At 37.8% G+C, this 22,862-nt stretch overlaps 1 protein-coding gene across 2 annotated transcripts in view; it reads right to left on the reverse strand.

Moving 5' to 3' along the window:
* eif4enif1 (eukaryotic translation initiation factor 4E nuclear import factor 1) overlaps nucleotides 1-16,813 on the reverse strand; it is a 52,959-nt gene extending 36,146 nt beyond the window's left edge. For both annotated transcript variants that reach the window (XM_072243730.1, XM_072243729.1), the window contains exons 1-2: nucleotides 16,436-16,813; nucleotides 16,004-16,092 (exon numbers count right to left, since the gene is read on the reverse strand). In XM_072243730.1, the coding sequence (XP_072099831.1) occupies nucleotides 16,004-16,090 (87 nt within the window). In that variant the 5' untranslated portion in view covers nucleotides 16,091-16,092; nucleotides 16,436-16,813. The remainder of the gene's footprint in view (nucleotides 1-16,003; nucleotides 16,093-16,435) is intronic.
* Between the last annotated feature and the right edge of the window lie 6,049 nt (nucleotides 16,814-22,862).

Below are 22,862 nucleotides of genomic sequence, written 5' to 3' on the forward strand. Positions count from 1 at the left end.
AATGACTTAGTAAACTGTGTACATCAGTCTCCTGCCTAAATGCAGCTTTAACATTGACGCCCAGTACCAGCCAGGGTAAAGCATCCTTCCAAAATGTTTATTTGCCAGTGCTCAGAGCAATCCATGCTGGAAGATTTAAGGTGATATTCACCTGCAGCAATACTCCAGCAGAGTGATAGACCATATCTCTAACAAACATGCATCTCCTTTTATGCACAGTAAAATTTCAGCTAGGTGTTTCCCACTTAAAAGTCTAATGATATTTCAAAGACAAAGTAAAATTTGTTATCAAAGTACATATTACCTTATACTACTTGAGAATCATTCTCTTGCAGGCATTTACAGTTAAAATACAACTTATCAATGGCTACAGCAAAGATAAAGACCAACCAAAAGACTAATCGTGCAAAAAACAAAAAAAAACACACAAGTTGTAAAAACTGTAGAACCAGTTCAGAGTTGCAGAGAGTGAAGTTACTCATGTCAGGTCCTGAGCCTGATTGTTGTAGGGCAATAACTGTACCCTAAGCTGGTGTGTGGGAACTATAGCTTCTGTACCTCCTGCCCAATGACAATAGCGAGAAGACAGCATGTTCCTGGATGGTGGGGGTCTTTGATGATAAATGTTACTTTCTTGCGGCAGCACTCCAAGTAAGTGCACGCAATGGTGAGGAGGATTGGGTCTGTGATGGACTGGGCTGTATCCATCACTTTCTGTAGACTTTTCCATTCATGGACATTGGTGTTTCTATTCCAGGCTGTGATGCAACCAGTTAGGATACTCTCATGCATCTACTGAAGTTTGTCATAATTTCTGGTGACATGCCAAATATACATGAACATCTAAGATAGTAGGGGTACTGTTGTGCCTTTGTGATGACATTTATGTTGGTCTCAGGACAGATCCTCTGATATGATAATGGCAAGGAATTTAAACTTTCTGACCCTCTCCAATCTCCTGATGACGATTGGCTTGTGGACCTCTAGCTTATCCTTCCTGCAGTTGACATTCAGCTGTTTCTGCTGAAATGAGTGAGTCTGTAGTGTCCAGTGCTATCATGTTTGCTGTTGTGTGCTGGGGCAGCAGACGGAGGGTAGCAGACACCAAAAAAATCAACAAACTCATTCGTAAGGCCAGTGATGTTGTGGGGATGAAACTGGACTCTCTGACGGTGGTGCCTGAAAAGAGGATGCTGTCCAAGTTGCATGCCATCTTGGTCAATGTCTCCCATCCACTACATAATGTACTGGGTGGGCACAGGAGTACATTCAGCCAGAGACTCATTCCACCGAGATGCAACACAGAGAGTCATAGGAAGTCATTCCTGCCTGTGGCCATCAAACTTTACAACTCCTTCCTTGAAGGGTCAGACACCCTGAGCCAATAGGCTGGTCCTGGACTTATTTCCTGGCATAATTTACATATTACTATTTAACTATTTATGGTGTTATTACTATTATTCATGGTGCAACTGTAATGAAAACCAATTTCCTCCGGGATCAATAAAGTATGACTATTGAAAATCTGGTTGAATGGTGCCACAACAATCTCCCTCCTATATGCTGATTCGTCAGCACGTTTGATTCAGCCGAAGGGGTTTTCCAGTCCTGAACACGCCACTGATCTAGCCCTCAGCAGACTGAATCTCTTAGGTAATCCAGGGCTTCTGTTTGAGGACTGGACTTGTTTTGGAAAGTCTTTGAGGTAGTATATGACAAGAGTAGCCACTTTTACCTCACTAATTCAGCTTTATCCAGATTTTAACCAAAATTAGAATGAGAAAGCCAAAGATCCAAACAAAAAGCAAATTAAGCATCAGTGAACAGGCATTTCAAAACACCACTAGTTAGCACTATCAATAACACTTTCCAGTCTGACTGGTTGCAAGACTGCCTGGTACGGAGGTGCCAATGCACATACTGCATAGCATGGTTGACACAGCATTCTTGATGGGCACAACCCTCCCTACCATCAAGGACATCTTCAAAAGGCAGCACAATCATCAGGGACTGCCATCATTCAGTACATGCCATGTCCTCATTACTACCACTGGAGAGATATACAAGAACCTAAAAAAAACACCATACTCACCATTAGAGGAACAGCTTCTTCCCTTCCCTCTTTTGCACTTAAAGTCATTTTTGTCTTGCACTGCAGCCACAAAACATACTCCAGTGACACATTGGTGAAAATAAACCTGATTGAGTCTATTGGCTAGTAGCTTGCAATACACTGACAATTTGTCGCATTACAATTCTTGTTTTTTGGGGAAGGGACACTTTCACACCATTTAACCTTGTTCAGTTGAAGTGCACTGAACAGCACAGCAAGTTTTCAACAACACAGTCAGAAAGTTATCTGGTCCAAAAACCCTGCCCTATTTCCATTGCTCTCAGCCATTTATTGTCTATGTACAATGTGTTACTGTAATTTGATCTCATATGGGAGGGGCAAAACAATTTAAAAACCTTACTTATTGAGTGACAGCACAGTATAGACCCTTTGAGCTGTATCGACTAGCAACCCCCAATTTAACCCTAGCCTAATCACAGGATAATTTACAATGACCAATGCACAGTAGAAAACCCAATATACAGGGAAAATGTACAAACTCCTAACAGACAGCAGTGGGAATTGAACCTGGGTCACTGATGCTATAAAGTGTTGTGCTAACCACTATGCTACTGTATTCACAAAGTACTTATGCCTGGTCTGACTCCTGATGACCAAGCTGATCTTTGACATCCCTTCAGCCTAACTTAGTTCCTATTTACTGTTAATACTTAAGTCTCCCATAATGTGAAGGTATCATTGACAGGCCCCAAAAATCCTGTGTAGTTTTGTCTTGAATGCACAAGTGAAGCACAGAAAAACGAGATGAGGCTTCAGCAAGAGGAGGCTGGGAGGACACAAGTTGATTATAGCATTTAAATCAGCTGGTAAAATGCAAATGTGTCATGTCAATTCAAATCCATTTGGCATACTTAAGGTGGTAACTTTGGATGGACTTCAAGTACTACAAGCATAGCACAGTACTGAGCAATGGCCCTCCAAAGGGTGGTGAGGGAGGTGTTTAAAAAGATACAGCATTTTCAAGGGTCTTCTTCATGTGCCTTGCGCGTTACACACTTAGGCAATCATGGCTCTCCACATCGAATAATCCCTCAGTGTCAATGATATCTCACACACTTAGATCTGTTAGTTCTTTCACAGTGTCCATATATTTTCTTCGCCTTCCTCTACCACGTTTCCCAGGCATATGGCTTTGTAATGTAAGGCATGCTATTTCTTCCTTTCTGATGACATGGCCCAGGAATTTAAGTTTCCGCTCATTTAACGTTCTCATTAAAGATCTTTTTGTATGCGCACATTGGAGTACTGTCTCATTAGTTACCCTCTCTCTCTCTCTCTGTGATATTTTCAGCATTCTTCCAAGAAACCACATTTCTGTTGCTTCTAAGTTTCTTTGGAGTTCTGGTGTTATAGTCCATGTTTCGGAAGCATACAAGATTGACCAGATGTAACATTTTAGTAGCCTAAGCCTTGTTGTCATAGAAATGTGTCTTGGTAAAAATGGGTTTCATTTTTTGGAAGTTGGTTCTGGCAATGGCAATTCTTTTTATTTCTACTTTACTTCTAGCATCTTGTAATATAAAGCTACCAAGGTAGCTGAAGCTGGTCTTTTGTTCAATCTCTTGGTTACCAATGTACAATTGGCAGTTGGGAGTATCCTGCTGTTTTCAAAGGTAGCCAGATAAAAAAAAAAATGTATAGTCCATAGTATTTAATATACAAGATTTCAAATTTCATCTTGAATTTAACCAAAGTTGCATTTGAATTTCTTAATCTCTGATAGACCAAAAAACTTAACCACCTGGAAGAAGAGACATGTATAGGAAATAGGGAGCAAATAAGGTGCTTGAAGAGTATAAAAAGTGCAAAATAAAAATTAAAGAAATCAGGAGGGCTAAGAGACGACATGAGGTTGCTTTGGCAGTCAAGGTGAAGGAGGGGGCGTCACGTGATGACGTGGGATTGAGACGTGTAAATCCAGCTCTCCCGCAACAAATCAGTAAAGTACCGTTTAAACAATACAAAGTTAGTAAATATTTTCTGAAAACTATTTATAAACTTTGTAAGACTACTTTACGATATGCCTCCTAAACCGCAACAAAAGAAGTCTGCTGTTGCGAAGCAGCCGCGAGACGGGCAGTAAAAAGGGCCTACTGCAACAATGGAGCCTCGGACTCAGGTTGGATCTCCTTCGGTAGAACAGGGAGCAATGGCGGTGGTAACGGCTTCTTCGAAGACGACACCGGAAATACGCATGCGCAGAGCGCATGCGCAAATCGACACAACGCGAACTACAAGAACCAACAGCCACTGCAATTGAAAATGACTCAGTCAGAATTGGATTCTGCAGAGAACACAGATGAAGAGGAGGAAGAATTGGAAGCGATTGGAAGTAAAGGAGATGATAGAGATATGAGAGAGGCTATATTGCAGTTAACAGCTGAATTAAGAAAAGTAAGAGAAGAGCTTAGAGATACGAAGATGTGCTATGATAAAGTTATGGCAAGACAGGACAAAATGGATAAGAAGCTTCAGAAGATGGAAAGAGCAATGGGGCATATGAATGATAGAGTGGAAAAAACAGAAAATGATCTGCTTGTCTGGAATTCGGAAAGAAACCGACTCTTGGAGAAAGTGGACATGTTGTAAAATTTTAGTAGACGTAATAATATTAAAATTGTTGGTCTTAAAGAAGGTACGGAGGGAGATAAACCAATAGAATTTTTTCAAAGATGGATCCCGGATGTTTTGCAAATGGAAGAGGAGGTTCGACCAATTGAAATTGAGCAGACACATAGAGCTTTAAGACCAAAACCAAAAGATGACCAATATCCACGATCGATTTTAATAAAATTCTTAAGATTTCAAGACAAGGAAAGGATTCTACAGGCAGCTGCTCGAACTGCCAAAGATAGAAAAGGGCCATTGAAAATGGCAGGGAACAAAGTTTTTTTCTACCCTGATATAAGTTGCAAACTTTTGAAGAGAAGGAAGAAATTTAACCCAGTGAAAAAAACCCTATGGGAACATGGTTATCAATTTACATTGTGCTATCCTGCAACCTTGAAGACTTTTTTTGTCTGGTGGAGAAAAAAGATTTTTTGATGACTACCAGAAAGCAGAGCCGTTTGTGCGAGATTCTCTGAATATTCACCAGATGCAAGAACAAACCCAGGAGAGCGAGATAGATTGAAGATGAAGATTGGGTTAAAGAATGGACTTGTTGGATTTTTGAAGCTGGATGAATGTATAAATATTATTAATTATACGAGGGGGGTAAGAAAGGTTAAAACTGGAGGAATATTAGTTGGGAATAGTAATACTAATTTTGTCTATATATATGTTTTTTTTTGTTGCGGGGGAGCTGGAAGAAGCACTGGTCGATTGCTACGCTAGTCATGTGTGCAAGCGTGGCTTTTGCCACGACCCGTAAAATGGAGGGGGGTAGTGTTGTGTATCCTTTCATTCACAACATTAGTGGGGGGGTATTTTGTATCTTCTTTTTTCCTTCTGCCTGAAAGGTTGGGAGGGAGACACATAGCAACATGGTGAAGTTTAAAGAGATTCCCCAAGGAACTATGAGAGTTGAGAAGATAAATAATATTTTAGATTGGAGTAACTTTGTTAAGAATAATGACTAACTTATTGAATTTTTTTGAGTTTTAATGTTAACAGGCTTAATGGACCAGTGAAAAGAAAAAGAATCTTAACACATATTAAAAAAATGAAGATAGATTTAGCTTTTTTACAGGAAACGCACCTAACGGAAACAGAACATCAGAAACTAAAGAGAGATTGGGTGGGTAGTGTTGTTGCGGCTTCATTTAATTCAAAAGCGAGGGGAGTAGCAATTTTGATCAATAAAACGTTACCAATTAGAATACAAAATGTAATAACTGATTCTGCGGGGAGATATGTGATTATACATTGTCAACTTTTTTCTGAACTATGGACTTTTATGTATATTTATGCACCAAACGATAATGATGCAAAATTCATACAAGAAGCTTTTCTGAATTTGGCGGATGCGCATGAAAAAATATTAATTGGAGGAGATTTTAATTTTTGCTCAGACCCAGTCTTAGATAGATCAACCAAGGCTGTTATAAAATCGAAGGTAGTAAATTTAACTTTATCATTGATGAAGGATTTAAATCTGATTGATATATGGAGAAGAATCAATCCTAAAGAGAATATTCGTTCTACTCCCATAGACATAAAACTTTTTCAAGGATAGATTTGTTTCTATTATCAATGCGTATTCAACACAGTGAAAAATATGGAATATAAAGCAAGAATATTATCAGATCATTCCCCTTTATTAATGACAATAATAATGGCTGATAAGGAAGAAGTGGCTTATAGATGGAGATTTAATTCAACATTATTAAAACGTAAAGATTTTTGTGATTTTATGAAAAAACAGATTCAATTTTTTTTGGATACAAATTTTCATTCAGTGGATGATAAATTTATACTATGGGATGCGATGAAAGCATATCCTAGGGGCCAGATAATAAGTTATATGTCTAAAATTAAGAAAGAATATATGGCAGAACAGGTCAATCGGAAAAAGAGATTACAAAATTAGAAAAAGAATCTCAAAGATATATGTCAGAAGAAAAACGAAAACAACTTGTCAATAAGTTACAATATAATACGCTTCAGACATATAGAACGGAAAAAGCAATTATAAGAACTAAACAAAGGTACTATGAGTTAGGTGAGAGAGCACATAAAATTCTTGCCTGGCAGTTGAAAACAGAACAAGCTTCCAAAACAATAAATGCAATTAGAACAAGGGCAAATAAAATATCTTATAAACCTCTTGAAATAAATGAAACCTTTAAAAATTTCTATTCTGAATTATATCAGTCAGAATCCCAAAATGATGTTAACGAGATAGAAAGGTTTTTATCACAAGTTTCTCTTCCAAGATTGAATTTGGAAGAACAGAAGGGATTAGATATGCCTTTTACATTAAAAGAAGTTGAAGCAGCTTTAGGATCACTCCAAAGTAATAAATCTCCAGGAGAAGATGGTTTTCCACCTGAATTTTATAAAAAATTTAAAGATTTATTATTTCCTCTTTTTATGGAACTAATACGTCAAGCAGAAAAAATACATAAACTTCCAGAATCTTTTTCAACAGCAATTGTAATAGTATTGCCAAAAAAAGACAGAGATCCTATGAAACCAACATCATACAGGCCTGTTTCTCTATTGAATATGGATTATAAAATAATAGCAAAAATTTTATCAAATAGATTATCTAAATATTTACCAAAATTAATACATGTGGATCAAACAGGATTTATTAAAAATAGACAATTGGCAGATAATGTAACCCGGCTACTCAGTATAATTCATTTGGCACAAAAAGGGGATGAGAGAGTATAGTATTAGCTTTGGATGCAGAAAAAGCATTTGATAGATTAGAATGGGATTTTTTATTTAAAGTACTAGAAAAATATGGGTTAGGAACATCTTTTATAAATTGGATTAAAACTTTAAATTCTAACCCTAAAGCTAAAGTAGTGACAAACTCTCAAATTTCAACACCATTCCAGTTAAAAAGGTCAACTAGACAAGGTTGTCCACTATCACCTGCTTTATTTGTATTGGCAATAGAGCCATTAGCAGCACTAATTTGAATTGATCCAGATATTATGGGTTTTAGAGTTAATCAGATTATATTATTATTTATCTTGAATCAAATTATACATACAAGAAATAAATTTTTTAATTTTCCCTTTTTGAATAAAAATTTCAATTTCATTAGGCTTTGGCAAAAACATTGTTTGACCCAGCTTACCTATTAAGTAAGTCCTTAATTGAAAGTAACAAAAGGAAGTATTATTAGATATTTTATATTTATCCTTTAATTGTTCAAATGACATCAATATACCTCGTTCAAAACAATCTCCTATAAATTTAATCCCTTTTTGGTACCAATTATATAAAAGTTGATTGTCCATTGTAAAAGGAATAAGTCTGTTTTGGAACAAAGGCCTCCTTGCTAATAGAGATTTCTGTGTTTCATTATCAACATTTATCTTATTCCATAGATCAATCAAATGCGTTAATATAGGAGATTCTTTCTTTTCCCATATCAATTTAGATTCCCATTTATATATAAAATCTTCAGGTCTATTTTCTCCTATCTTGTCTAGTTCTATTTTAATCCATGCTGGTTTTCGATCATCGAAGAAAGATGCAATAAATCTAAGTTGATTTGCTTTATGATAGTTTTTAAAGTTTGGAAGTTGTAACCCTCCTAACCCAAATTTACATGTCAATTTTTCCAATGATATTCTTGACATTTTACCTTTCCAAAGAAATTTTCTCACACATTTATTTAACTCTTGAAAAAATTTGTGGCAATTGTATTGGTAATGTTTGAAACATACTGTAATCTAGGAAATATATTCATTTTTATGACATTGACTCTACCTACTAATGTTATTGGTAATATCATCCATTTGTCAAGATCTTGAATTTTTTTCAATAGTGGTAAATAATTAAATTTATATAAATTCTTTACATCATTATCAAGTCTTATACCTAAATACTTTATACCATTTACTGGCCATCTAAATTGGGTTTCTAATCGACATTGACTATAGTCTCCTTTAGTAAGAGGTAAAATTTCACTTTTATCCCAATTTATTTTGTAGCCTGATACCTTCCCATATTCATCCAATCTAGAAGATAATTTATGTAACGAATGTTGTGGGTTTGTTAAATAGATCAAAACATCATCGGCAAAAAGATTAATTTTATATTCCTCCAATTAAACAAGGAACCCATAAGTCAAAGCAAAAATGGGAAACAGATCTGAATATTAATATTGATGAAACAAATTGGTCAAGACTTTGTCTTGACAGTATGACAAATACAATAAATGTTCGACTTAGATTAGTACAATATAATTTTTTACACCAATTATATATTACACCGCAAAAAATAAATAGATTAAATTCAAATCTATCTGATAAATGTTTTCGGTGTAATCAAGAAATTGGTACTTTTTTACATTCTACTTGGTCTTGTTTTAAAATTCAACCCTTTTGGATAAATTTAAGAATTTTATTGGAACAAATTACTGGAACTCAACTTCCACATAACCCTGTATTATTTCTATTAGGTGATATTGAAGGGATAAAACCGAAACTTAAATTGAATAAATATCAGAAAGAATTTATAAAAATTGCATTGGCAGTAGCTAAGAAGACTATAGCAGTTACTTGGAAATCTGATTCGCATTTAAGTATGGATCATTGGAATAATGAAATGGCTAGTTCTATTCCACTCAAAAAAATTACTTATAATTTAAGAGCCAAATATGTAACATTTTTGAATATTTGGCGCCCTTAATTACAAAAGATAGGATGGCATATTTAAGTGCTCCGATAAAGACTTTGGTCACTTGGGGAAAGTAATGAATAATTATACCAAATTTATTTTGAATCCCATGGAGCATGTGGAAACCTTCCAATACCCAGGCGGTTCTTTTCTTCCTTTCTTTCTTCTTTCTTTCTAGGTAGGACTTTATATGGGGGGGGGGGGGTTAAGAGGAGGGGGGAGGGTAGATTTTTTTTTCATGTATTCCTTTTGAAAATTCAATAAAAATTATATTACAAAAAAAGGTGAAGGATAATCCAAAGAGATTCTACAGGTATATTAAGAGCAAAAGGATAGAAAGGAATAAAATTGGTCCTCTTGAAGATCAGAGTGGTTGGCTATGTATGGAACCAAAAGAAATGGGGGAGATCTTAAATGGGTGTTTTGCGTCTGTATTTACTAAGGAAACTGGCATGGAGTCAATGGAAATAAGGCAAACAAGTGGTGAGGTCATGGAACCTATACAGATTGAAGAGGCGGCGGCAAATCAGAGCAGATAAATCCCCAGGACCTGACACGGTATTCCCTCGGACCTCAAAGGAGACTAGTGTTAAAATTGCAGGAACCCTGGCAGATATATTTAAAATGTCAGTATCTACGGGTGAGTATGGAGGATAGCTCATGTAGTTGCATTATTTAAAAAAAGGCTCTAAAAGTAATCCAGGAAATTATAGGCTGGTAAATTGGACATCAGTAGTAGGTAAATTATTGGAAGGAGTACTAAGAGATAGGCTCTACAAGTATTTGGATAGACAGGGACATATTAGGGAGAGTCAACATGGCTTTGTTCGCGGTAGGTCATGTTTAGCAAATCTATTAGAGTTTTTCGAGGAGGTTACCAGGAAAGTGGATGAAGGGAAGGCAGTTGATGTTGTCTACATGGACTTCAGTAAGGCCTTTGACAAGGTCCCACATGGAACGTTGGTTAGGAAGATTCAGTCACTAGGAATACATGGAAAGTAAATTGGATTAGACATTAGTTCAATGGAAAAAGCCAGAAGAGTGGTAGTGGAGGATTGCTTCTCTGAGTGGAGGCCTGTGACTAGTGGTGTGCCACAGGGATCAGTGCTGGGTCCATTGTTATTTGTCATCTATATCAATGATCTGGATAATAATGTGGTAAATTGGATCAGCAAATTTGCTGATGATACCAAGATTGGTGGTGTAGTGGACAGTGAGGAAGGTTTTCAAAGCTTGCAGAGGGACTTGGACCAGCAGGAAAAATGGGCTGAAAAATGGCAGGTGGAGTTTAATACAGACAAGTGTGAGGTATTGCACTTTGGAAGGACAAACCAAGGTAGAACATACAAGGTAAATGGTAGGTCACTTTAGAGTGCAGTAGAACAGAGGGATCTGGGAGTACAGATACAAAATTCCCTAAAAGTGTCGTCACAGGTAGATAGGGTCATAAAGAGAGCTTTTGGTACATTGGCCTTTATAAATCAAAGTACTGAGTATAAGAGTTGGAATGCTATGGTGAGGTTGTATAAGGCTAAATTTGGAGTATTGTGTAAAGTTTTGGTCACCAAATTACAGGAAGGATATTAATAAGGTTGAAAGAGTGCAGAGAAGGTTTACAAGGATGTTGCTGGGACTTGAGAAACTCAGTTACAAAGAAAGGTTGAATAGGTTAGGACTTTATTCCCTGGAGCGTAGAAGAATAAGGGGAGATTTGATAGAGGTATATAAAATTATGATGGGTATAAATAGAGTGAATGCAAGCAGGCTTTTTCCACTGAGGCTAGGGGAGAAAAAAAGAGAACATGGGTTAAGGGTGAAGGGGGAAAAGTTTAAAGGGAAGGGGGGGCTTCTTCACACAGAGTAAGAGTGTGGAATGAGCTATCAGATGAAGTGGTAAATGTGGGCTCACTTTTAACATTTAAGAAAAACTTGGACAGGTACATGGATGAGAGGTGTATGGAGGGATATGGTTCAGGTGCAGGTCAGTGGGACTAGGCAGAAAAATGGTTCGGTACAGCCAAGGGCCAAAAGGCTTGTTTCTCTGCTGTAATGTTCTATGGTTCTCTGGTACAAGCAGAACAGATGAGTAGTTTTCTTGATGACTGCACAGTAAAAACAATTCATAATCCTTTCATCTTTCAAACCAACTTCATAATTTAGAGGATGCAGCACTTCAAAAGCAACCATGAAACACACAAGTCTACACAGGTGGCTTTACTTTGCAAAAACTGATTGGGGGGGGGGGGGAAGAAGAGAATCTATATAACAAACCAGTGATTGTGGGTGCCTTAGGATTTATTTCTTTGTCTTCTGAAGGTCACAGATCAGAAGGAAAAAAAATTGATCTGGCTAGGAAATCACTAATAGCAAGGGAAGGTTAGAGGGAAAAAAGATAGGTAGCTAAATTGCAGAAATAGGATTCAGTGCCTCTAGGCTACATTATCCCACGAGTATAGTTGATACTTGTATACCTAAAATCTATCTTTGATTAAAAGCCAGTTACATTTTAAGCAGTAGGTGTAGAAGGGGAAAATGGATTCATTAAACCAGGAAGCTTAATGTGTAGATGGCTGCTTTCAAAATTAACATGAAACTGTAGAGCTTCAGAAATCTTGGCAGTCAATATGATTACTATGTCAGGTGGGTACAAAAAATGGTAACAGACTTTTAACTTTCATATCTAGAGAGTAATACACAGGGTGACTAAAGTTAGACTACAAAACCAATAAACAGCTGGTGGTACTACATCTAGAACATTAAAGTGCAGTGCTATGTATATTGTGCATGTCCTCAGCTTACAACAAATCAGACTCAGGGTTAAAGACAACAGAAATCCACATTATAAACCTACTGTCTAGAGACGATTTAATTAAACTCTTGAAAATACAAGATGGGAAGAATATAGCATTTCTTAAGCCAGGAAATTTTTACATTTAAGGGTAAAGTCTAAATTAGACTACTTGATGGCAGGTGTGACAGAAATTTTGCAACAAAGTTTCTGTGCCCAATATTTTACAAGTTACTTAAGTTACAATCTTAACTCACTAATGAGTAGAGTAGTTACAAGTACTATATCAGTGACACATTTTGATCTCAGCTCTTAACGATTATCCATGCATGCCAGAGGTTCAGCCTCACCTTGAGTCCAGATTGTCAATCTGAGGTATACAGTGTCATAAAGATGACAGATTTAGAAAGCTCAATGCAGACTTGGTTCATTCCAGAATTTATACTTAGACATGTTCAATTTAATAAATGCTCTGCAAGATCAAGGGGTGGGAAATATATATCTTGTGTCCACAGTTATCTTTCTCCCACAAGTTTGGTAAACATATCACCTATACCGAATTCCGGAAATATGCATTGTCAAAGTGGGGCTGTTGTTCATAAGCAGATCAATAACTCAATTCATGTTTTCAATCTGCATTTTATGGTCAACTATTATGAACAAATGGACAAGAAAATATTCTTTAGGACAAAATTGTCATTTGGAAAGTATGGGTGAATAAGATAGGTAACAATGTTATGATTAAAAGTTGATTCTATCTAATAAACTCAAGACCAATTGTTAAACAATCATTTTTACTTTGGCTAATTAAGTTCCTATTGTGCTTACAGACAATGTTTGATCAAAGATTGTCAAATTCAATGTAGGAGCACCACTAACATCAAGTTACAGAGAAATAAAAGTATTGAGCAGATCCCACATTTCAAGTATAAAATTGCTATTAAGCCTGAAATGTGATGAACATGGTAATAGTAACCCAACTTCAAAAGACAATAGCAAAACTAAGTTTCTTTCTGAAAGACACTACTTTAAAAAGGGTTTTAAAAAAAAGATGTTTCTCTCTCCCCAACCCCCATAAAATAGTTTCAGCTGATAGGACAAATTAATAAAAAGCATATAAGCTGATGTTTAGAAGGTTTTGGCCAATCTTGAGCAGATAACAAGGATTTCAATATTGAGAGAATGTAGAGACTTTAGGCTGGTAATCAGTGACAAGGAAAAAGGGTCAAATTGTTTAAAATCCACAGAAGGATAAACTTGATCAGGTTTCAAAAAAAAAGTTTGTCAAACTCATCGCACTGGCTTAAGTGAAGGGCATATGAAGCCAAAAATCCAGAAAAATTAATGACTATTATACTGCTTCAGAATTTTAAGTGTTGTTGAAATTGTCAAATCAGGATCAGATCAAGTAACTGGAAAGCAATTTGTAGAGAGAGCTAGTACCTGTGGTGCAGAAAGAGAAGAATGAGTTGATAGAGTAAAGGCAAGATGCAGATGAGTGAATCAATGGATGATTATTTAAAGGTCTGTGGTCACTTGATAACTTCTATGGTATACTGTCCAAAAAAAAACAAACAAACAAAAAAAAAAAGCAGGGTTGTCAGCCTTTGACTGAAAGCTTTAAAATTAACAGATATAAATTTTAACTAACTTTAAATGAACCATATACTGTTAGCAAGTACTACATCAAGGGTGTGATTTAGTTAAAATATCCGCAGCTTCTCTCATCTCGAAGAATACTATAAGCTTCCAACTGCTGTTCATGGTGTTTTACATCTTCCAACACAAAGCTAATAGCTATCAATAAACCAAATTACAGAGTATGCCACAACTGAAAATTTGTCTTTAGTCCATACAGTTGGGCACTCATTACTAAATAGCATTCTGGTACAAATAGTTTAGCTTGGGTGTCATTGCCCTCGCATCTCTTCCTCACTGCCCCACCCACAACACATTCCTCACAGGTGCACTGTGACAATTTAGTATTTGTTTCCAAAAATATTATGCTAATTTCCAGAGATGTATACACCAAGGGTGCTCATCAACTCATAATTGGAACTTGATTCTGTAATTCTGTAAAGTTCATTTGACTTAATTAGTTTCACTATTAGCTTTTCATTACATGCAAAACAGCTTTATTTCTATCTTTGATATCTCCTTTTTTCCCTTTTCAAGGTTCTTTTGAAGACCCTGGCCTGGAATTACAGTCTGACTTTGGTTCTTTGCGGGAATGGTACCCACACTCAGGACCTCAATACCAGCTGCTTTTTGATATCCCAAGACGACCAGCACGCCTTCAGGGTGCCGGATTTTCGTGGCTCTGGAGATGGGCTGATTCAAGGCTGGTGCCCCTGACTGAGGCAGAACATCAGGAGCAGCGGGTTAGCTGTCGGCTGTGTGTCCAGAGACCCGAGCCTTTCCCGGGCAGAGCTCAGAAAAAGCGATGCAGCAGACTTATATCATTGTGAATCAGCAAGTTGTTTGTTATGCCTTCCCTCTTGCTGTGAAATGGGGACACCTCTTTTTCCACCTCTTTTTCCTTTATTAGTGAGAGACACTGTGGTATGTCGAATTACTGGGTAAATTAGTCTTTAGGGTACTGCATCTTTATTGATGCTTTGCTGTAAGCTTGAGTGCTCAGTGGGGGGGGGGTGCCAATGTTTTTTTTTGTTAGTTGGGGGTTGGGTTGTTGCCTTCCTGCTGTTTGTGCATGGAGGGGCTTTGGGGTTCTAGCACTTAATTGTCATTCATTCTTTGGGGCACTGCTGTTTTTGGGGATGTTTGTGAAGAAAAAGAATTTCATGTTGTATGTATTTCTCTGACATTAAATCCACCTACCACCATCATCTAGGTTCCCCCCACCCCAAAAAAAAAATGCAAGTTTATAGGTATTCACAAGATCACAGCTAGTGCACAACTTTGTTATCTTTAGCAGAAAAATTTGGACACTAGCATCTACTGGGGGGAGGGGAGGGAAGAACCTCAAAAGGCAATCAGATTATAACATACAAGATAGTTGGGGGAGGGGGAAGGAGGAGAGGAGGAGAAAGTGAGACAGCATCTTGATGGTGACTATCAAAATGATTATTTGAGAAAGGCTGGAAGAAGGGAATTATTGTTCAAAAGAATAATTTGCAAGAAAGGCGGCAGATTTGTCTACAGTCATGATCATTTGGAATTTTTCCCCTCATAGGATGGGAAAGTGTCTGAAAATGTTAAGGCACAGGTTGTTAGATTCTTGAAAAGCAATAAAAGGTTACAAGGGAGTAAATAGGTACTGGGTGAAAAGTGCAGATTAACATTTCAGTGATTGTCAGAAAAATGCCAAAAGGTTAACACCAAATTTGTATGCTCATATAATAGAGCACTGAACCCAAATGCAAGATCCTGTCATGTGGATTCCCAACCTGAACAGGTACTGAGATGACAAGGTTGTTCCAAATTAATTTAAGCAGTTATCAGGTCCTGAAGAAATCTTAAACCGCTAGGATATGATGCAACACACACTTCCAGGATGTTGATTTTTGACAATACAGCATTTTTATTTTATTTATCTTGCTCTTTGACAGGTCAAAACCAACAGCCATCCCCAAATTACTGAGATTTTACACTTGGATTCTAAATTATAAACAAAAAATGAAATCAAAACTAGAAATTTGAAATTACAAAAATACAATTCTGAATTAACAGATTAGCTCAACTACTTCACTACAAACAGCTAAAGCTCCTAGAAATTACAAACACTAAATTTAAAAACTCCAAATATTTCAACTTACCTTTGAATATCTATATGGTTTCTTCTTGCCACACATGTTTCCTATATCATTTACTTGCTCTTTTTCTTCAATCCATTTTTTGTCCATGCCTGACATCAAGTTTAAAGACATCAAAACAGAATTTACTAACTGTTGCACCATAGTTCATAGTGTATCCGAAACTTTACCAACAAAGAGAGGCCCGTTAATATCTATTCCGAGCTAATAAACCGATATACAACATTCCATTTAACTTGAAAACCAAGGGCAACACAAATATGTATTACTCACTACGAAAGAGGCAAGGTAAACTGGAAGATATCTCTGGCCGTTTAGTTCAGAACTAAGGAGAATGTGCAAAATAAAAAGTGACTTCCCAATTACAAGAAACAAAAATCGATCCCTTTTTCCACAGCACTAAACAGAGACCACTTCCTACATGCAAATACATACCTGAAAAGGCAACAAGGCACCTAATCTTCCTTGTTAGGCGTCTGGCGGAGTAGGTAGGGAAATTAAAGGGAAAAGTTTGTGTTGGGAAATGGAAAGAGGACACTCAACCGCTCCCCGGGTTACCCGGCAGCTTGTGCAGCGGCCCCAGGCACCGGGACAACCCGAGCCTGCCAGATACCGAGCTCCACCAAGCACACAACAAATGCGGAGCACAACCAGTCGAGAAAGCAGCAGCAAGGGCAGGGGCAGGGACGGGGACAACAACAACGGCTTCAGCCTGCAGGGTCCAAGCGCCAAAACGAGCAGCAACCCTGAAAGCAAGCTCACCACCACCAGGACTCAGCAGCCGCCTCCGCCGCTCAGCTAAGAACCCCCGCAGCCGCGTCACGCGCCCGGATGTACGGACCGCCCGCCGGGCGCCTGACTGTCCTCAAGCACGGAAAACTAATATATTCGAACTAAAAGTATTTTGCATTAAATGATACATAGAATATTATAATTTTAATTATTAATTACTTAATTTATACTGTTTCTATTTCATGCACTCCATATATTAGTTGAAAAATGTGAAGGACCTTTAGGCTAATGAAATCAACGGCAAAACTGAGCCTTGCTCAGCCAATCAGAAGGGGCGCGTCTGTCTGTGGCGTCAGCCGGGCAGCCTGAGCCCGCCATGGTTGCTGTGGGGCTCAGCACACGGAGGTGCTCTGTATACAGTGACCGCCGGGCATTTGCGCGGATGGTTCCTCGCAATACACTTTGGATGTTTATGGACCCCCGCCGTCTACATATCCATGCAGCTGAGATGTTGGTTTCCCATTATCTTTGATGCTTGCCTATAAATGTTAGGAATCCCGCAATCCTCCTGGCCAAAAGTATAGTGCGACTATCTTCACTGCAGGGACTCTGGAAGGTAGTTCATCATTGTCTTCAAAAGAACAATAAATAATGTTGGCTTTGCCGGCAAAATCGGCATCCTCAAATATTTTGGCTACAAATATGTTCTGTTTTCCTTATCACTGGCCAATCAATGAGGATAACACAGGTGGATTTAAAAAGAAACTGCAACTCTTGGACCTGGTCAAAGTGTTGAAAACGGGTCATTAGATACAAAGGAACAAGGAGTAGAGAGCGCCCCTAATCTGGATCTCTCTTTGTGCTTTGGTGAGGACACACGCTCCCTCAAATTCTTCGACAACTGAAGCGGAACAGGGACTACAGGAATATTATTTTAACGTGGTTTATTTACTGTGTAATTTTAAAATTATTTTGTTAGAAACACAAGATTCTGGAAATCTTGATATTTTCTCCAGTATTTTGTGTGTTGCTTATTTGCTTGTTGACAATTACTGTGTATTCCAGATAATCGGGACCAGTACTTTTTGGCCTAATTAAACGGCTGCCCCAGTTAGCCGAAGTTTCGTGGAAGTAGTTAAAAAGGAATTTTTAAAAAAGGCGAAATGGGTAACAGATTATGCATTTAAATGAAATACAGAACAAATTGGGGCGCTACCAATTTTACTATAAAACTCAATTCATCTAGTCTACGCAATTAACAAAATCAGCACAGACAAATAGTGGACTGCCTTCATACAATGCTATAAAAAAAGACAACTACCATTTAACTGAGTAACAAATTATGTATTTAAATGAAATACAGAACAAATTAGAACACTACCAAATCTACTGCAGTACATCTTCAGTTTACGCTGACACGTTCTTTTGATTGTAATGAATAGAATCAGCGCAGCTACCTAATGCAGATAATGTTCTGCCATCATGCAATGCTTTCGATGTTGGCATCCTTCAAATCTTCATTTTTATTTTACATTCAAAGTGATTGTTGATATCTTCAAAATTTTCACGGTAGTTTCATTTTAACTGCTGGCCATTTCTGGTATCTCCAAGCCTAAATGCTTAAAACTGCAGTGAGGAAAACTGTTCTGACTTGTCTTACTGTTTATTATTCACCAACTATCATGACAGAAATCACTGCTTTTTGAACACAAACACATGCAATTGACACTATTTAAAAACTTAGCTTTAATCACAGTGTACTGTCCTAATTGCCCCACAAGCGTGCATGCAATGCTAGTTAAAACCTGTTCGACAACAGTCTCCTGTTTCAATTAAGTAGCATAGTGTCCTAAATAAACGATGGGAATCCCAGAAATTTTCTTGATTAATTTCTGTTGTTTAAGAGTTGTCTCAAATAAGCAGCTGCCCTGATTAACTGATGGCCCAATTAACCAGTATCCACTATATTACCCAATTGGTAATATGCATTTTTGTAACTTAAATAAATGTTTCCTGAATTGAACTCCTTAAATAACAGGAATCATTTATAAAAGAGAAGGTTAATAATAACTCTTACACTATTTCTATACAATGAGAAAATAAATAGATTTATTGCCAGATAGACCTATTTTAATTGCATCAATATGACAGCAATGAGCAGCATTTTCTTTTATCTCGATCAATTGATTTTTTGAGTCCATGAATGGGCCCACGTCAGCTAATACTGTTAATGGTTGCCCCTCATCAGGTGCTGACCCTACTCTAGATACTGCCAACATTGACCTGCCCAAAACATACTTGATTCCAATAGCTTTACAAGCTCAGGCTCCATTTTCAACTCCATTAATGCCTATGAATGTGTTTCTTGAATCTACATTTGTCTTTCTCAGAACTCTGTCTTAATCTACCCTATCAGGTGTGTATTTTTGTCATTGTGTTGGCACGCATTGACCAAGAAGGACCATCAGGAAAGTTGCAACCTTTTCCTAGTCATTAACATGCTTGATTACATCATTCTCCTCCACTTCTATTCCACACCCAGATTTTTTTCTGGCCACAGGAGGCAGCTGATGCATGTGCAGTCCATGACATCAGGAGTGCAAATATCATTTTGTGCAAGCTACCTATGGTGTGAGTACTTTGCTAAGCTAGAAATTAAGTGTGGAGGTAATCTAAGATTGCATTTACCAAAGGCTCTGGAAATCCATGAATTGCTATAAAATCTGCATCAAATTCAGAGTGTTTGCAGGTGTCCACTCTTCCAGATGTTGCTACTTATTGTTATTTTTCTTATTTATCCAGCTGCAGCTAGAGAATTAAGTGTCTGATTTCTCTTTTCCCTTTAGCTCCATTGTGTTCTAACTCTCTCTGATTCTTCCCATTCTTAAATACCTATCCCTCACCCCATAACAGGATTTTAAAACACACCTTCAGTTTCCATGTGTAGGTTAGTGAAATGTAACTCAAATCTCTTCCCCACTTTATCCTTGCATACTTCTAAATTATCAGATTACTTGTTTGTTGTACTATATTAGACAAGTTTTCAGCATAATTCTTAGCCATCGTTTCCATCCTTCCCTTCAAGGCTGGTTTAATCTTGTTTTTGCCTTGGTTGTATGACTTGCACATATCAAGTTTGATGATGGTGCGACAGTGGTGGGGTTCATCACCAACAATGATGAGATGGCCTCGAGAGAGGTGATGGAAAACTCATGGCCTGGTCCTCAATGTCAACAAGATAAAGGAGATGGTTATCAACTTCTGGACAACTCATACCACACACCCCTATTTACATTGGCGGCACAGCAGTGGAAACAATCTTCTACTTATATGCAGTGGAGAGCATCCTAGCATGTTGAATCACCGCATGGTACAGAAACTGTACTGTAGTGGATAAGAAGGCTCTACAACAGGTAGTCAAAACTGCCCAACACACCACCAGCACCAGCCTACTTACCACCAAGGACATATACAAAAAGGTGCCAGAAAAAGGCCAGCAATGTCTTGGAGGATCTTACCTACCTTGCTCATGGACTGCATCCACTAAATTTTGTAGGATTCTTTATCCAGGGGCATTGGTGTTTCCATACCAGGCTGTGATGCAGTCATTATACTCTCCACTACACATCTATAGAAGTTTATCAAAGTTTTAGATGTTATTCCGAATCTCCACAAACTCCTAAGTAAAGGCACTACTATGCTTTTTTCGTGTTTCCACTTGTGTGCTGGGCCCAGGACAAGTCCTCCAAAATAATAACGCTGAAGAATTTAAAGTTGTTGACCCTCTACCTTTGCTTCCCTGATAAGGACTGGCTCATACACTTCTGGTTTCCTTCTGCAATCTAAAATCAGTTCTTTGTTCTTGCTGATATTGAGTAAGAGGTTGCTGTTGTGGTATCACTCAGCCAGATTTTCAAACTCCCTCATATGTTGATTTACCACCACCTTTGATTCAGCCCACAACAGTGGTGTTATCAGCAAACTTGAATATGGCATTGGAGCAGTGTTTAGCCACATGGTCATAAGTGTAAAGCAAGTAGAGTAGGGGATTAAGCACACAGCCTGATGGTACACTTACGCTGATGGAGATTGTGTTGGAGATGTTGCCAATCTGAACTGACTGGGGTCTGCAAGTGAGAGCGTCCTGATGTATGCATCTTTGCTGTCAGATATTCCAGGGTTGAGTGAAAAGCCAATAAGATGGCATCCGCTGTGGTCCTGTTGCTCTGGTAGGCAAATTGGAGCGGACCTAAGTTGCTTCCCAGGCAGGAGCTGATGTTTCATCACCAACTTGTCAAAACATTTCATCACTGTAGATGTAAGTGCTACTGGGCAATAGTCATTGAGGCAGGTCACCACATTATTCTTGGAGACCAGTATAATTGAAAACTAGTTGAAGCACGTGGGTACCACACACTGCTGAAGAGGGAAGTTAAAGATCTCGGTGAACACTCTTGCCTGTTGATCATGAGACCACTGAAGTCTCTAGACTTGGAACCAAACCAACAAGCTTCTAATCTGGATGAATGCACTCCAATGCAGCCAGGACTAATAATGCTCACCTGGTTCAGATAATGCACCACCAAAGCCCTCATGATTGTAGTTACTTTCTTAAATATATGCAAACATTCAAATCTCACTTGACTTTGGTGACAAGGAGGAGATGGTCAGCAAGAAAACATGATCTTGGTACATGATGGCAATATGCATTACTATGACAACCTAAAATGACAATGGTAATTTGATCTACTTTTGACCACTTTTTAATATTTCTATTTATTAGATAGAATTAAATTCATTGCATACTTGGTCAAAACAATAAGATGCTCTGTCCTCAATAGCACATGTAATAAAGATTTTACCTGTCTAAATAATTTGGAATCAACTAAGTTAAGTTTTGGCACATAGGTAAAATTGAAAATGGAAACTGAAAGTGAGATTATTCCTGTTTTTCACTAATTCTGTAACAATTCCCAGGGTTTCCATTTAGGTTTGTGCACATATGGATAGTTGAAACCTTAAATTTCTGTTAGTTTAAAATCACAATTAGATATGCTCAATACATTTGTACACCTGCTCGTTAATGCAGGTATCTAATCAGTCAATCATGTGCCAGCAACTCAATGCATGCAGACATGGTCAGACCAAACAGCAGAACGGAGAAGAAATGTGACTTTGACCATGGAATGATTGTTGCTGCCAGACACGGGAGTTTGAGTATCTCAGAAACTGCTGATCTTTTGGGATTTTCACCCACAACAGTCTCCCAACCCTTTTTATGCCATGAACCCCTACTATTAACCAAGGGGTATGTGGACCCCAGGTTGGGAACCCCTGCTCTAGAGTTGACAGAAAAGAATGTGATTAATAAAAAGCATCCAATGAGAGGCAGTTCAGTGGGAGGATGCTCCCTGTTAATCAGAAAGGGCAGAGGAGAATAGCCAGATTGGTTCAAGCCGAAAGGAAAGCTTCAGCAGCTCAAATTACCACACATTACAACAGTGGTGTACAGAAGAGCAATTCTGAATTGGGCTACAGCAGAAGACCACACTAGGTTCCTCTGCACTAAATGAAGTGGCCACTGAGCATATGTTGATGCAAAATTTCATTACACATACATTGTAGGACATTCTGAGAGATCAGCAATGGAAACTAGCTCACATGAAGCATTTAAAGTGGAGACATACATTCTGGAAGATTGGGGAATTGAGAGCTATGGGGATCAGATAAGGAGTTGAGCCTGGGTTAAATCAGATGTTACCATATTCAATGGTGAGGTAAGTTTAAGAGGATTGTTACTGTTCTTTTGTTCTTATGATTGTGATTCTAGAACACGGGATTTGTGTGCTATGAAGAAAGAAAACATTTTTATAGTTGAGATGTGAGGCAGTTATTTTTAAGTACTGAGAGAGTAATATGCTAGAAAATAGAGGCTATTTAACTCAGATTGTGCAGAAATTGGACAAATAATTGGAAAAGTAAAAAATGAAGATTGATCACAAGAATCTAGAATATTACCTAAATATGTATTACTGAATAAGAATTGCTTAAAAAGTGCTCATTAACATTCATCTGAGAATGGCATTGAATTATTAAAATATACTGAAAAATATTAAAATTATAAACCGTG

Source organism: Mobula birostris, chromosome 25 (assembly GCF_030028105.1).
Source record: "Mobula birostris isolate sMobBir1 chromosome 25, sMobBir1.hap1, whole genome shotgun sequence".
Lineage (NCBI taxonomy): Eukaryota > Metazoa > Chordata > Chondrichthyes > Myliobatiformes > Myliobatidae > Mobula > Mobula birostris.